General features: G+C 36.8%; 1 protein-coding gene across 5 annotated transcripts in view; it reads right to left on the bottom strand.

Annotated features, from left to right (window-relative positions):
* Positions 1-17,579, bottom strand: part of LOC123528775 (protein kinase C delta type-like) — a 95,660-nt gene that overhangs the window by 40,557 nt on the left and 37,524 nt on the right. For all 5 annotated transcript variants that reach the window (XM_045308763.2, XM_045308765.2, XM_045308766.2 and 2 more), the window contains exons 4-5: positions 8,517-8,713; positions 6,268-6,328 (exon numbers count right to left, since the gene is read on the bottom strand). In XM_045308763.2, the coding sequence (XP_045164698.1) occupies positions 6,268-6,328; positions 8,517-8,713 (258 nt within the window). The remainder of the gene's footprint in view (positions 1-6,267; positions 6,329-8,516; positions 8,714-17,579) is intronic.

Here is a 17,579-nt window from a genome sequence, read left to right as displayed (position 1 = left end):
ATTTATTGTAATAATCAGTAACTAAAATTGTTGAATTAATTCAGGTTTCAGAAAAGGATGACATTTCCTCATGAAATTTTAGAAATTCAAAATTAGCCTCTTAACACAAGGAGTGATCAATGCTCACAATAATGTCTGGAAGGAGTTAGGGCTGTCATCGACTGAAACGATATCGATGTATCAACGATATTTTTTGGTCAATCGATTATCGATTCCCATTTTTAAAAATCGATATTTTACACAGAGAAAAAAACTATCCAGATAAACACTCATACCCTCTAAAACAACTTTTCTGCCTGCAAAAATGCGCCCTTAGTAACGGAAGTTGTCAATAAAGGTCATGTCTAAACTTGTACCATAGCATTCTTTTCCAACTACAATGTAGTCGGCACTACCTGTATGGGGAAATACATAAATACAAATAAAACACATGAAAAGCAGGCAATTAAACTAAAAATAGCATTAACAAGAAGGTATATAGCATGTACATGAACAAATAGGTTGTTACTCTAACTTAATAATCGATATATCGATGTATCATCGATATCTGTCTTCCGATATATCGGTATTGTCGATATGACAAAGACCCAATCAATGACAGCCCTAGAAGGAGTAAATTATTAATTTTAATTACGACAGAACAATATTTATCTTTTATAACTAGAGCTACAACTAAGAAGATTAATACCCCCCCCCCAAATGTTGCTTTGATAAGTACAATGTTGTGATCTTGGCCTTTGACCTTCAAGTTTGACCTTTACCTTGAACCTTGTGGCCAAGGCCACATTTGTACACTCTGCAAGTCTTTCTGAAGAGGCAAAATACTGACTAGTTTCATAAAAACCCTTCCAGCGTTTAAGAAGTTATGGAGCTGAAAAAAATTTATGACCGCTACGTATGATCTTGACCTTTGACCTAGTGAATAGGGTTTGCACTCTGCACATCACTTTGGTGCAGTAAACAACTGGATGTTAGTTTTATAAAAATTTTCCAAATGGCTTAGACAATATGAAGCAGACACAAAGTTCAGTTATTTGACCTCTGACCTCCAAGTGTGACCTTGACTTGGACCTAGCTGTGCATTCTGTATGTCGTCTTGATGAGGTTAACAATTGATGTTAGTTGTATGAAAATCTTCCCTCTGCTTAGGAAGATTTAAATCGAACGAGATGCACTGACAGACCAATGAACCGAGATGCACGACTCCAATATAGTCCCCATATATTTTGTATCTGGAGGTATAATAATGTGACTTAAAATCTATGTACAGCGACCAAGAAGTAGTGTTACCATATTTTTCTACTTTTTCACATATAAGACATATTAGAATCAAAATGATATACAGTAGAAGTGTGCTTCACAATAAATCACTCAAGCTATACCTTCCAGGACTTATAACTTCTTTGTTGTGATTAAATTAATTTCAATATGCTTCAGCTATACATTACTTCTCAAATTATATATTCCTTAGGCCATTTATTTTCAAGATACTGGAATGTGAAGAAAATTTCCATTTCATTGTTTTTAAACATGTTTAGAATGCTGATCAATTGTAGAAAATTCTTGCTATATATTTACAATAACTAATAAAGTAAAGGTATGTACAAGGAACTTTGCAACGCTTTTGAACTAACATTTTACTACAATACACAATACAAATATAGATATTTTGGATTGTCTTTCTATAATCTATAATAATAAATATGGGCATTCCTCTGAGGGTGTTTTGTTTTCTGCAAATACCCTAAAATTAGGACAATATTGTACGTACACATTTATCTACTTCAAGCCATATTTACTTGATTTTCATTATTATATTAATTTCACTCAAGTTTCAACTTCCAACCTCGATGAACTTTGATTTCAAATGCCATTTGTCAAAATTTACAGCCCCCATTGTTATTCAATGTTGAAGGTAGATCTCAGTGTAAATTCTTATATAACAAGAGGGCCATGATGGCCCTATATCGCTGACCAGAGTTGATCTGGCCTACTGACCTAGTTTTTGACCCCACATGACCCAGTTTCAAACTTGGCCTAGAGTAAAGTTTCATAAAGATTGGGTCACAACTGTTGGCTCTGGAGTGTTAACAAGCTTTTCCTTTGATTTGACAGGATGACCTAGTTTTTGACCCTAAATGACCCAGATTCGAACTTGACCTAGAGGTCATCAAGACAAACATGCTGACCAATTCTCAGGAGTTTCAAACTTAAACCGTGGACTCATTGAGTGTTAACAAGATTTTCCTTTGATCTGGCCTACTGACCTAGTTTTTGACCCCACATTACCCAGTTTCAAACTTGACCTAGAGATCATCTATACAAACATTCTGACTAAGTTTCATAAAGACTGGGTTATAACTGTGGCCTCTAGAGTGTTAACAAGTTTTCAATTGATTTGACCGGGTGACCTAGTTTTTGACCCCACATGACCCTGATTCGAACTTGACCTAGAGGTTATCAAGACTAAAATTCTGACAAATTCTCATGAGTTTCAAACTTAAACCGTGGACACTAGTGTTAACAAGATTTTCCTTTGATCTGGCCTACTGACCTAATTTTTGACCCCACATGACCCAGTTTCCATCCTGACCTAGAGATTATCAATACAATCATTCTGACCAAGTTTCATAAAGTTTGGGTTACCGCTGTGGCTTCTAGAGCGTTAACAAGCTTTTCCTTTGATCTGACTGGGTGACCTAGTTTCTGACCTAGATTCAAACTCGATCTAAAGGACATCAAGACAAACATTATGACCAATTCTCATGAGTTTCAAACTTAAACTGTGGGCTCTAGAGTGTTAACAAGATTTTCCTTTGATCTGGCCTACTGACCTAGTTTTTGATCCCACATGACCCAGTTTCAAACTTGACCCAGAGATCATCAAGACAAACATTCTGACCAAGTTTCATAAAGATTGGGTCATAAATGTGGCCTTTAGAGTGTTAACAAGGCAAATGTTGACGGACGACGCACGAAGGATGATGACAGACAATGACCGGCCACAATAGCTCACCTTGAGCACTGGTGAGCTAAAAATCCACAACAGAGAAGTTAAATACTTTTAACTTAAAAAATGCAATATATTCAGACTATGGTATGTTGCCATGACAATCAGTTGTATTGCAAGCACCAGGTTTCCAATTTCATTATCATGTGCGACACACTATAAATAATGGAGGATATATTGTTATTAAAGAAATGCCTGTGACTTAAATAATTAAAACTAGAGCTTGTTTTGCTAGAAAAACTTATGTCTCCTACCAATTATCATTCTGTTACTGTAAATGCCACAAATTATAAGGTCCATAACTCCAGTAAATCAATGTCTCATAATATTCCAACATTATACACAAGTACACTTGACACTGTTCATTCTTGTAAAGTTTGGTGGAATTCCAACAAGTGGTATAGAAGTAGCACAGACGTCACAGTATCTGAGAAATCAAGGGTCATAACCACTGAACCTGAACATGCCAATAATATGCACATTTAGTCTTGGTTCTGATCATTCCTTTTTGATTTAGTGGAAATCCGCCTGATAAAATAACAAAAGTGGCCAAAAACATCATAAAACAAGAGCTTGTAGAACAAGAGATGCCCCCCTTGATGCATTCAGTAACTGCACAGGAACAGAAATTATTTGGTCATTGTATACAAAAGTTCTACTGTTCTGGGTAAATGTAACATTGACCTTTGACCTACTGACCTAAAAATAAACAGAGGTCATCTGCTGGTCGTGATCAACCTCCCTATTAAGTTTCGTGATCCTAGGCCCAAGCATTCTTGAGTTATCATCCAGAAACTGTTTAACTGTTCTGGGTCACTGTGACCTTGACCATTGACCTACTGACCTCAACATCAGTAGGGGTCATCTGCTGATCATAATCAACCTTCATATCATTTCATTATCCTAGGCCCAAGCGTTCTCAAGTTATCGTCCGGAAACCGTTCAGCTGTTCAAGGTCAATGTGGCCTTGACCTTTGACCTAATGACCTCAAAATCAATAGGGGTCATCTGCTGGTCATGACAAACCTCCCTATCAATTTTCATGATCCTAGGCCCAAGTGTTCTTGAGTTATCATTCAGATACCGTTAAACTGTTCAGGGTCACCATGACTTTGACCTTTGACCTACTGACTTAAAATCAATAGGGGTCATCTGCTGGTCATGTCCAACCTTCCTGTCAACTTTCATGATCCTAGGCCAAAGCATTCTTGAGTTATCATCTGGAAACCATTTAACTGTTCTGTGTAACTGTGACCTTAACCTTTGACCTATTGACTCAAAATCTATAAGGGTCACCTGCTGGTCATGACCAACCTTCCTGTCAATTTTCATGATCCTAGGCTTAAGCGTTCTTGAGTTATCATCCGGAAACCGTTTAACTGTTCTGGGTCACTGTGACCTTGACCTTTGACCTACTGATCTCAAAATCAATAGCGGTCATCTGCTGGTTATGAGCAATCTCTCTATCAACTTTCATGATCCTAGGCCCAAGTGTTCTTGAGTTATCATCTGGAAACGGATTGCTTCTACATACCAACCGACCAACATCTGCAAAACAATATACCCCTCCTTCTTCGAAGGGGGGCATAAGAAGATGAAATCAAGAGCCACGACTCAGATGAAAATCATCGAACCGTAACATGCCAAATATTTGCACAACTCGGCTTGGCAATGATCACTTTTGTCAAGTCTGATATAATTCCTCCTGGTGGTATCAGAGCAGAGAGACAGAAAACATTAAATCAATAGGTCTCTCCCACTACATGCGGGAGACATAATAAACCTGAACAAATACGGTTTTTGGTTAGTTTTATAATTTGAGATAATGCATCTTTATGTAATAATTAATGAAATAGCATCAAAAGTTCCCCACGCATATTACAAGAGATGTTTGAAATAGATGCAAGCCGTAAATAAGCCTGCTGCACCTTTGTTTCAGAGGACCATTCACTCCCAGTACTTGTTAAAAGAACCAGTAACCTTTGACCTATTGACCTCAATATGAAAAGGTGTCCTTTACTGACAAGAAGAGACAAGTAGATAGTAAAACACAACGTTAAATCTCTAAGGTCATGACCTAAAATCTACCGGTTATTTGTCCTAGTTTGAGATTCTATATGCCAAAGCAATTTCAAGTTTTGATCTGAAATCACCTTTATGATCCAAGTGTCTAAATCCTTGACCTTGAACACTACAGTTACCAATAAGGACACTTGCTGACCAAAGCCAATCATCCTAAGAAGTGTCAAGTCCCTAAGTTGACCAATTCTGAATCTACAGTCTTGAGGTCAGTGTAACCTTGACATTTGACCTACTGACCTTAAAAGCAACATAAAAATAAATGCCGTTTGAAATATACAGAACTATATCATGTGTTACCCCTCTGGCTTTCGGGCATTCTTCTAATTTGTTGACCCACCTATAAAATATAAGTTCTGCCAGATCAATGGTAGCTGGAACTGTCACTCAGCCACTCTTCATGATATCCAAGCAACCTAAAATCTTGCAGTGGCCACTTTCAGTAAATAATGTGGAATCATTATTATTTGCGGGTGATTAATTTTTGTGGATTTCATTGTGGCATCAATCCACAAAATTGAATCCCCATGAAAGTCTGAAATTCTTATGAAGAATCCACAAATACTTGTGTCCACAAAATTCCATTTTTAACCTAAACTATGAAATTATATGCCAATAAAATAAAATGATTTCATACTAAATAAAGACCATTATTACCCTCATCCCCTTTACATAAATATCTAACTGTATAGAAGCCACAGCATCAAGAAATTCTAAACTTCACTATTAAAATTATCATGTGAAAAAGAAATATAGTTAGTGCTGTCTCCATTTTAAAAGGATAGCATCCCTTGTGCTTTTGCAGGATTAAAAGTCACAATACTTTTAAAATGGGCTGCAAATGAGATATAATGAAAGGGCTCTATATTTACTTTTTTCAATGTATAAGTTTGATCAGACATTTGGACTACATCAGAATATTTGACGAGTACTGACAGTTTCTGTTAGAATAAATATTTCTGAGACATCTGTCTGTATGTAACTCTCTGAAGTTATTCTCTGGAAGATTTCCTGTTTCAAAAGTGCAATTATTAATATCCCTAATTAATATTATAGTAGCTGCATCTCATAAATATCTTTGTAGCACATGAAATTACAAGCACTATATACAGGATTTGAACATGAAGAGTTGGCACTGTACTGGGTAACTAAATAACTAAATATCTTAGCTTACTCGCCTTCATTTTCTGTGAAATATCTAATCTGACACTGCAGTCTACCAGACGGTTTCAAATCCAGCTGAAATAACAAAAAAAAAAATTACAGTCACTTTTATTTAAATCTTATTTAATGAAAACCTCAAAATTAGTATATTCAAAATATTGTACCATCAACACAAGACACATTATTTTCATAATTTACATAACCAGGAAAATTTAAGATCTGGTGTTCAGTAGTGAAAGATATTTTAATCTAGCATGTAAAACAAACACATTTTTTTATTTCATGTCTCCTCAATGAGCTAATTTTACCTATTCTAAAGTGCATTTTGTAATTCACTGAAAAAATTGTAACAATGTCATTCCAGGTGTTTTTTTTTCCCTTCTCTAAAATATTGTATAAATTTAATTATCTTTATTGACTGGGTGGATGACTGAATTATTTGCCTTTCAAACACTGCTCATAGAAATTATTTCATACGCAGTCTTGGGAGTTGGTGGTTCTATCTATGTGTCAACCCATGACTGACATACTGTCTCAAAAGGCACCTGGAGTATTTTCGAACCATCTATAAATGGGAGAAAAATCTTGTACAAAGACAGCAAAGACAGTGAGGGACATGTGTATATTACATTGTGATTATAATACTAGTTTACAACCACACTTGCCTGATATTTACAATGAAAAACTGAATATCGTAGTAACCATGGGAACAGATTGTTTTATACTGAATAACATCAGGACTTAACTGATATCAAATTTGTTCAGATTAATACTTATACTTAATACAGTGATAACGTACTTGTACACTGAAATTTTGCATTTACAGAAATGAACCTTATTACAAATGTTTTCATACCCATATTTTAGCTGTCAGTTTGGAAGATGTTTCATTGTGCTGACCTATCAGATATATGACCACTACTTTTCTTGGTCTTTTTATACTTTGTAGGTCATTTTTTGAACACAAGGTTCCTATTTATTTAATGGGCCTGGCTATCTGTGACAGATCTCAGAATTAATTTTTATTTTATACAGAACATATACAGTCCAATTTATTTATTTGCTTTACCTAAAAGAAGAGTTATCATATGAATACAAGTTAAGCATATTGCTTTCATACTGTATGATTGCACTGAGGTGAGAGAGAGAGAGAGAGAGAGAGAGAGAGAGAGAGAGAGATAGAGAGAGAGAGAGAGACAGACAGACAGACAGACAGAGAGAGAGAGAGAGAGAGAGAGAGAGAGAGAGAGAGAGAGAGAGAGAGAGAGAGAGAGAGAGAGAGAGAGAGACAGAGAGAGAGAGAGAGAGAGAGAGACAGAGAGAGAGACAGAGAGAGAGAGACAGAGAGAGAGAGACAGAGAGAGAGCAATTCTGACTTACATCTGGGTGTCAACCTTAATAACCATAGTTCTATTGGAAAAATTTCAATTGCAAATTTCAGTATTTTTAGTACTATGTAGTACATAAAAGACTTTTTTTATAATAACACTTGCAAAATGCATAATAAATCATCTCATTATTTGGTAAATTTGTGCAAAGTAACATTAACATCCCTTGATGGATGGCATAGTTATGGGGCAGACACAAAACTGACACTGTTATTTGTGCAAAGTAACATTAACATCCCTTGATGGATGGCATAGTTATGGGGCAGACACAAAACTGACACTGTTAATCTTTTACCTCAAAGTGTGACATTGATCTTTGAGCTACGGGTCTGGAACTGTTACTGGCATGGCAAAGAGTGTTACTGACATGGCTATGTAGTGATACTGGCATAGCAATGTGATGTTACTTGCATGGCAATGAGGTGTTACTGGCATGGCAATGTGAAGTAACTGGCATGGCATGGCAATGTAGTGTTACTGGCATGGCAACTATGTGTTACAGGCATGGCAACTATGTGTTACAGGCATGGCAATGTGGTGTTACTGGCATGGCAATGAGGTGTAACTGGCATGGCAATGTGGAGTAACTGGCATGGCAATGAGGTGTTAATGGCATGGCAATGTGGTGTTACTGGCATGGCAACTATGTGTTACTGGCATGGCAATGTGGTGTTACTGGCATGGCAATGTGGTGTTACTGGCATTGCAACTAGGTGTTATGGGCATGGCAATGCGGTGTTACTGGCATGGCACCTAATGTTAAAGTCATGCACACAGATCACAGGATTCTGTCTTGCACAGTTTTGTTACTATTTACTCTAAGGTATATAATATATAATGCTCTATTTTGATTATTAAACCGCTTGAGCTCTTACCCATGCTGTAACTATATTTGAGTCAGAACATTTGTCTGCCAATGCTTTAGCACTAACAGTTGTGTCTGCTAAAAAACGATTGGGTCTCTCCATGGCAACCATCTGTATGACACGTCCTTCATAAAGATGTGCATCAAAACATGTGTTCCATTCCGGGTAGATAGTCTTCTTCCTTTGCACAAGCTGAATTCCTCTCCCTGAAATAAACAAAAATCTTATCCTGAAATGCTACTAATATTCTCTGAACTTCCAGAACTGTCTATCAAAAATACCAAAAATACTCTTTCTGTTTGTTGAATTACCCTTGACAATCAATTGAAAAGTCCCAGGCAAATACAGCAAAACTATTTTTATATAGAATAAAAATAATTCTGTGTATAGAACAACATTCAGTGTACAAACTGAATCTCTCAACTTGAAATGTGAACACCATTCTGTGCACAAACAGGTTAACAAACTGAAATGATGACAGTGTATACAATCTCCCTTCAAACAAGCTGTGTACAGTCAAACCTGCCTTAAGCAACAAATCACAGAAATGGACAAAAGCGGTCTTTTAAGATAGATTGCTGCTTAATACATTTTTATTTTATTTTGTTGGGTTTAACGTCACACTGACACAATTATTGGTCATATAGCGACTTTCCAGCTTTGATGGTGGAGGAAGACCCCAGCTACTCCTTCGTGCATTATTTCATCACAAGCAGGAACCTGGGTAGAACCACTGACCTTCTGTTAGCTAGCTGGAGGGCTTCTTCACATGAAGAATTCAACACCTCTGAGTGAGGCTTGAACCCACATTGATGAGGGGCAAATGATTTGAAGCCAGCAACCTTAACCACTCGGCCAAAGAGGCCCCCTGTTGCTTAATACAAGTTAATTTGATCAGAGGGCCTAAATATGGCAAACAGCAAATTAATATGTCTGTTTAAGTCAAGCGGCTGTGACCACTTAGACAGGTTATACTGTAATTCTCAGTTACAGAGTAAATGATCACTATGTTCCATTATCCTGAATGAAAAAAAAACAATCAACCCTAACCAAACAAGCCTATACAAGAGCGCCACCAAGCGGGGCAATATATGCCCGAAGGGTTACATCAGAGGATGGGAGTAAAATTTCAAGAACTAGACTGTTGAAGCCCAAAGGACAGAAACAACAAAAAGAAAAAATTCCAAAAATAAAAATTCTAAGTCCAAAAAAAAATTCTTACCAGGTTAAGTTATGTCAAAATACATCTAAAAATTGAAAGTACCATCCATGTTGTACCACAGAAAAGTGGTCTCGGTTTTTCGCTACTGCCAATAATAAAAAGGTTTCAAAATAAGCTATTTATAGTAACAAAAAAGGGAAGTAATTCAGAAAAAAAATTGGTAAGAGAACAAAAAGGGATCTGCCAAATAAAAATAAGAGCACTGCAATGCATAGCAATATACACAAAGCAAAGTCATATATGAAGTGTGACCTTGACCTTGAAGCGAGTCATCCAAAACGCTCTGCATTCGCCTCAGTGTGGTGAACATTTGTGCCAAGTTTCTTTGAAATCCTTCAAGCAGTTCAAGAGTTACAGAGCAGACACAGCAAAGTCATATATGACCTTTCACTCCTAAGTGTGACCTTGACCTTGAAGCTAGTCATCCGAAACAAGAGCTGTGCATGTTGTCTCAGTGTGGTGAACATATGTGCCAAATTTCTTTGAAATCCTTCAAGCAGTTCAAGAGTTACAGAGCGGACACGAAACACACTCATATGATCTTTGACCCCTAAGTGTGACCTTGACCTTGAAATGAGACATCCAAAAATTGCGCTCTGCATGTCATCTCAGTGTGGTGAACATTTGTGTCAAGTTTCCTTGTGTTCAAGAGTTACAGAGCAGACATGAAATTGTTAACGGACGGACGGACGGACAGACAGACACCGAGACCATAACATAATACATCCCTTCGGGCATATAAAAAGGCATCATAAGAGCTTTATAGAGCTATTCAGGCAATATCAAACATATAGTGAAATAATCTCATTTCTGATGAAAAAATGCCATCAGCATTCAAGCTGGGAGAATGATTCAATATTTTGCCTGTCAGATAGCTGCCCTGGAATGTCTGCCACAATAATCCCTCAGGGAACACAAACTGATGGAGGCAATCGGCAATCATGTAGATATATGGCTATGTTATGACAATCAACTGGCTCCAGTCAATGACAGCAGAACTATAAATGTTGGAAATACTGTGAGCTTGCACTGTGAAAGTAGCGAGAAAAATTCTTCTAAATGACATTTTTATTCTTGCTTTAATTAATTTCATGTCATACAAATCTCTGTTTCAGCACTCATTTTCATACCAAGGTTTTCTTTTTTGTTAGTTTTTGTTTAAGAAATGATATATCCCTAATAGTGTTTTGTTATTGAATAAAAACATTATTTGGAGTTCAGATGCAAGGTAATTCATCACGAGGGTGAAGCTTGAGTGATATAATAATATGAATCTGAAAAACAATGATTTTGTTCAAGAGAAAATCACTGTCTGAGGTATGTTCTTTTTATTTTAACACACTAAATCGAGGATTATTATGTACATCCACCAAATATTTGCCCGTTTAATGTTATTTTCTTTTCCAGCGTGCCGCTATGACTTTTGGCACTATGACTTGTTGCAAAATGACACACTGTTGTTTCACTCTGTGTGTTAGAATGGGTACTAAGGCAGCTTCTATAAATAAGACTTCATTTATATATCCCCTAACCTTAAGTCAAATCGGGCAAGATTATCTTCTATAATCACTGAACAAATACTACGACCAGAAAAACTGAAACAAGAGCTGTCATAGGAAACAGCACACTTGACTATTTCAACTATTTCGATGCTGGATAGTGAAACTGGTCACATCTGAGGAAACTGGAGCTGTCACTGGAGTGTTTAATGACTCCAATAAGAATGAAGATATTGCACAATTAATAGCTCAAGTCTGTGTCAAAAATATTAAATAATAAGAGAGGTGGAGACAAAGTGTAGCAAAACACTATATAAGTATAATTCTAAGCAAAAAGGGGGCATAATTCATAAAATATTGGTGCAAGAGTTATGCACCTTGTGTCATATGATGTGTGTGATGATGTGGAACAACTACTTCAAGTTTTGAATCAAATGCATTTCATAATAACTGAGTTACAGTGAAAATGCATCAAAATTAACCTTAAATTCTAAGTAAAAGGGGGCATAATTCATGAAAAATTTGTGCCAGAGTTGTACCTTGTGTCATATGATGTGGGTGATAAGATGGAACAACTATATCAATTCTGAATCAAATCCATTCAGTAATAACTGAGATAGAGTGAAAGTGTATCAAAACTTTAACCTGAAATTCTAAGTAAAAATGGGGGGGGGGGATAATTCATGAAATATTGGTGTGAGAGTAATGGCCCTTGTGCCATATGATGTGGATGAGGAATACCTATTTTAAGTTTAAAGCAAATCCATCAAGTAATTACAGTAATAAGTAACAAGAGCTCCGCTAAGCGGGGCAATATACACCCGAAGGGTTACATGAGAGGATGGGAGCAAAATGTAAAGAACTTGACTGTTGAAGCCCAAAGGACAGGAACAACAAAGGGAAGAAATTCCAAAAAAAAGTCTGTCCACAAAATAATCCTTACCAGGTACAGGTATGTCAAAATACACCTAACAATTGGAGGTACCATCCATGTTGTACCACAGAAAAAAGGTCTCGGTTTTTCCCTACGGCCAATAATAAAAAAATTTCAAAGCTATTTATAGTATTAAACATAGAGCAATATACACAAAGCAGTCATATATGACCTTTGACCCCTAAGTGTGACCTTGACCTTGAAGTGAGTCATCCTAAACATGCGCTCTGCACGTTGTCTCAGTATGGTGAACATTTGTGCCAAGTTTTTTTGCAATCCTTCAAGCAGTTCAAGAGTTACAGAGCAGACACGAAACAAACTGATATGACCTTTGACCCTTAAGTGTGACCTTGACCTTGAAGTGAGACATTTGAAACTTGTGCTCTGCACGTCCTCTTGGTATGATGAACATTTGTGTAAAGTTTCTTTGAAATCCTTCAAGGGTTCAAGAGTTACAGAGCGGACACGAAATTGCTAACGGACATTCCTACATATGGATACTTATGTGGCTACTCTTTTGTTCTCTCTATTGTTCTTTTAGCCACGTAAGAGAAAAATAGCCACATAAAAGCCTTACGGAATGAATGACATCAAAGAAAAAGTACAGTTACCTATTGTTCCTATAGCCACCTAAGTATGCAAATGTGAGCTCGGATGGACAGACAGACACCAGGGGGTAAAACATAATACTTCCCTTCGGGCGTATAAAAAGAGGGGATAATTCATGAAATATTGGTGCATGAGTTATGGCCCTTGTGTAATATGATGTGAGTGATGATGTTGAACAACTACTTCAAGTTTGAATCAAATGCATTTCATAATAACTGAGTTACAGAGAAAATGCATCAAAACTTTAACCCTGAAATTCTAAGTAAAAGGGGGGATAATTCATTAAACATTGGTACCTGAGTTATGGACCTTGTTTCATATGATGTGGGAGATGATGTGGAACAACGTTTGAAGCAAATCCATTTAGGAATAATTTAACCTGAAATTCTAAGTAAAAAGGGGGGATAATTCATGAAATATTGGTGTGAGAGTTATGGCCTTTGTGCCAGATGATGTGGGTGATGATGAGGAATAACTCTTTTAAGTTTAAAGCTAATCCATCAGATTAGATAAGATATATATAACAGACATATGGAGAAAAAAGAGAATGTGTAAAAAAAACTTTAACCAAGGTGGGGACGCGGGAAGAGGCCGACGTGAGTAGGATAGCTCTCCATATACTTCGTTTAGTCGAGCTAAAAATGTGAAATTATAACTAACATTACTAATGTTCCTGTACACTGCACTCTTTATACTCCACAATCCTTTTTGTACTTTGTACAACAAGAGTGTAGACAGAAAAACACATGGATAGTTTGTTCATCATATGCCGCCCATCAGGGAACGTAAAACACTTAGCACAACCAAATCAGTTCCACTGTGACAGGCTCAGATCAAAAGGTGTCAATGCCACTAGAACAATGACCACAGGGACATCATCATGTACATCTAAGTGAGAAATTCTATCATGTTAATTTCCAATGATGATATTAATGGTTACAATGTATATGAATTCAGTGCACATGAAATGAAGTTTTTACTTTATCTCTAGAATGCACCTAACTGAAACCCACTCTTCTTTCTGGTTTAATCCAGGAAAAGATCTAAATGTTTGTGAAAACATTTTTTCTTGGATCTATTGGACACAAAGCTTCTTATTCATATTCTGAATCATTCAAGTTTATGGTAAATCTGTACCAGGGCTCAACAAGTCTGTTCAAAATCAAGTTGTCCTCCAGGACAAGTTGCTCAGAATTTTCACTTGCCCTGCTGCAATTTGTACTCGTCCTGCAATTCATTAAGAAACAAGAATGATGTCAACACTGTATGACACAATGACCCCTGAAAATGCTTGATAGAATAATAAATAAAGTCTAGAACAGGCCCATATAAACTCCAGAAAAATAATCAGACAAGGAAGTCCTGAAAATAACCCACAATGTCGTTCATGTCCACTTCAAGCTTTCAATGTAAAAAGGGTCATAACATTATGTGCATGCCTACTTCATGCTGATGACAATAAATCAACATCCGTTTTCGATTTGCTGAGATGCACCGGCTGCTCCATTGCTGTTTTCATTAAATTTAGTTATTACATTTTGGAGGAAAGGTTATAAGTGTGGACACACACGACCAACATCGGATGTTTTATAGATTTTACTATCACCAGACTCTTCTAGATTCGATCTTCAAAAGATCTTCATCAGGAGTATGATTATTATATTTTGTATCAAAATCACACTTGTCCTACAGCTAGCTAGACTGATACTACATCAAGTTTCATTTGCCCGCAGCTGATATCTACTTGTATTTACAAGCGATCAGTGGATCTGTCAAGCACTGTGAACTTGCAAGCAACTTCCTGAATCAATACATATGATTGGTACATAAATGAATACAGATTTTGCGAAAATCTGCATGAAGATCGACATTTTTTACGCATTAACATATGAATTTATTTATTTTGTTGGGTTTAACATCGCACTGACACGATATTATAGTCAGTAAATGGCTTTCTCACATAAAGAATTCAACCTCCCGAGTGAGGCTCGAACCCACATCAATGAGGGGCAAGTGATTTGAAGTCAGCGACCTTAACCACTCGGCCACAGAAGTACTGAGATATGAATTTTGCATAAGAAAATTCAAAATTTATAAAAATTTCAACCCAATTTATTTGTGGTGGCATTGCCTACTGTACCAGTAAAGAGCACTCAGGGGAGTAAAAATAGGTAGGACTTCCAGTAAGCAGCTACTCAGCAGGAAGTCAAACATCTCTTGGCTTTATCTATTTTTATGATAAAATATGGACTGCCAATTATTAAAGTACATAGAACAAACTGGTTGGTGGTACTTCTAGTAACTAGCACCTGTATTAGGTAAATAAGTACAGGGCGAGAATAAACTTGATTAATGTACTTTGGACATTTCACACAAAGTTATTTCTATATGAGATGTGTCAACAATGCACTTCTAATTACCAAGTTAATTGCTCTAAACGCAGCCCATCCCGAGTAACCTTCCGATTCTTTACATATTCATAGTCTCTTGTAATGACAATAATTTACTGCAAGTATAACAGTACTTTTAGAACTGTAGATCCATGAGTTTCAGCTTCTTTTCCTGTGAACTAATATACTATAAGTAAACTGATAATGGCATCTCAAGTGAACATGACTGACTCTCTAAAATAGGCATGCACTTATGCGGTCAAGGTAAATTATGATGATTAAAGGGCCGCAAAATCCAACGAAAATCCTTGAACCAGAATATACTCATAATATGCACAATTAGGCTTCTCAATGATCACTCCTGTGACGTTTGGTGGAAATCTGCCCAATAATACAAGAGAAGTAGCAAAAATATCATAGAATTCAATGAACCAACGGTCATTAAATCTCCACTAAGTATCAATGAACTGGAGCATGCCCAAGACATGCACAACTAGGCTTGGCAATAAACACTTGTGAAGTTTCGTGTAAATTTACCTTGTGGTGTCAGAGGAGTTGTGCAAACAAACTTTAAAACATACAGACAGACTGATAGACAGCACTACATCACACTGGTCGGAAGACATACAAACATTTAGTTTTTGAAAATGCAAACTGCAATCCTATGGAACTGGAATAACAAGAATTACAACATGAACGTCACTGGCACACAATGTTGTCTTAACACAAACCAAACTGCCATTTTAGATAAGATTTAATGAATAGCTATAAATGTGTATCAAAATATTTGCATACAAGATGCAAGAATGAAATATGGACTTTAAATGGATGTTGCTTTTCAAACTTCCTTAAAAGTATGTGGAGTCTGAGTCAGGTGATGTGATTTTAAATATCTTTTTCCTTATACACCATGTACCTTTTGAATTTAACATCAAACAGTATAATTATTATACTTTCAAGAGCATTTGGTCTCCATGAATTTCATTAAGACATTTGATAGTTAAATTTAAATATCTGTAAGATTTTGTTTGATTTGCACTGACACTCTCTTTAACAGTATTTTCAATTATGTGACAGTGGTCAGTTATCTGTACTCAGTGTACTGGTGCTAACTCGTTCTCTGCAAGTAACTGACAACATTATGTGTCAGTGGTCAGTTATCTGTACTCAGTGTACTGGTGCGAACTCGTTCCCTGCAAGTAACTGACAACATTATGTGACAGTGGTCAGTTATCTGTACTCAGTGTACTGGTGCGAACTCGTTCTCTGCAAGTAACTGACAACATTATGTGTCAGTGGTCAGTTATCTGTACTCAGTGTACTGGTGCAAACTCGTTCTCTGCAAGTAACTGACAACATTATGTGACAGTGGTCAGTTATCTGTACTCTGTGTACTGGTGCAAACTCGTTCCCTGCAAGTAACTGACAACTTCCCCACATGAATAGGAGAATCAGACTTTGGAGATGAACAGACACATTGTCTTTTGACAAACTGTCAATGAAAACATTTGGCTCACCTTAGGACCAAAATCGTCATCTTTCAATTTATATTCTTCAGCTTTCTAAGATTGACCTGTTATTGTCTGGAAGGAATTTTTATGATTTACCAATGACACATACATCTAAAATAGTGCAAGTCTGTGACCCAGACAAGGTATCATCCTGATTCACTGCAGATGCCATGATTAAATCATCCAGCACTAAATGACAATATACATACATCTTCTTTTCCATTAATTCTTGCTAAATTTGATGTTTATATCTGGCCAAGTCTTTGGCAATTGTCTTTCAAAGCCAGAGCGATTGACCAAACAAGCCCCTGATGAAGAAACCCTTGATTTGTTTGGAAAATTAGCTGTCACTTTTATAGCGGACCAAAACAGATGAGAAATGTGATCTTACTGCAGCTAGATGAAACTAGAAGATGCTTTTGTAGAAAAGTGCATGTCTCACCCAATGCATGGTCGTATAGGCAAGAAGTCAATAGGGGACAGGAGCGAAAGTCAAAGAGACACTGATGGTTGGCTGCAATAGGGATCATATACTTTGCATGTCCAATCATCCTACTAAGTTTCAACATTCTGGGCCTAGTGGTTCTCAAGTTGTTTTCCATGTTCAGGCCCCTGTGACCTTGACCTTTGATAAAGTGACCCCAAAATCAGTAGGTGTCATCTACTCTGCATGTCCAATCATCCTATTAAGTTTCAACATTCTGGGTCAAGTGGTTCTCGAGTTATTGATCGGAAAGAGTTTTCTATGTTCAGTCCCATGACCTTGACCTTTGATGGAGTGACCCCAAAAGCAATAAGGTCATCTACTCTGCAAGTCCTAACACCCTATGAAGTTTGAAAGTTCTAGGTCAAATGGTTCTAAAGTTATTGACCGGAAATGGATTTCCATTTTCTGTCCACTGCGACC

Source organism: Mercenaria mercenaria, chromosome 13 (assembly GCF_021730395.1).
Source record: "Mercenaria mercenaria strain notata chromosome 13, MADL_Memer_1, whole genome shotgun sequence".
NCBI lineage: Eukaryota > Metazoa > Mollusca > Bivalvia > Venerida > Veneridae > Mercenaria > Mercenaria mercenaria.
The sequence above is the reverse complement of the archived record's forward strand: the minus strand, read 5'-3'. Positions and strand labels throughout refer to the sequence as shown.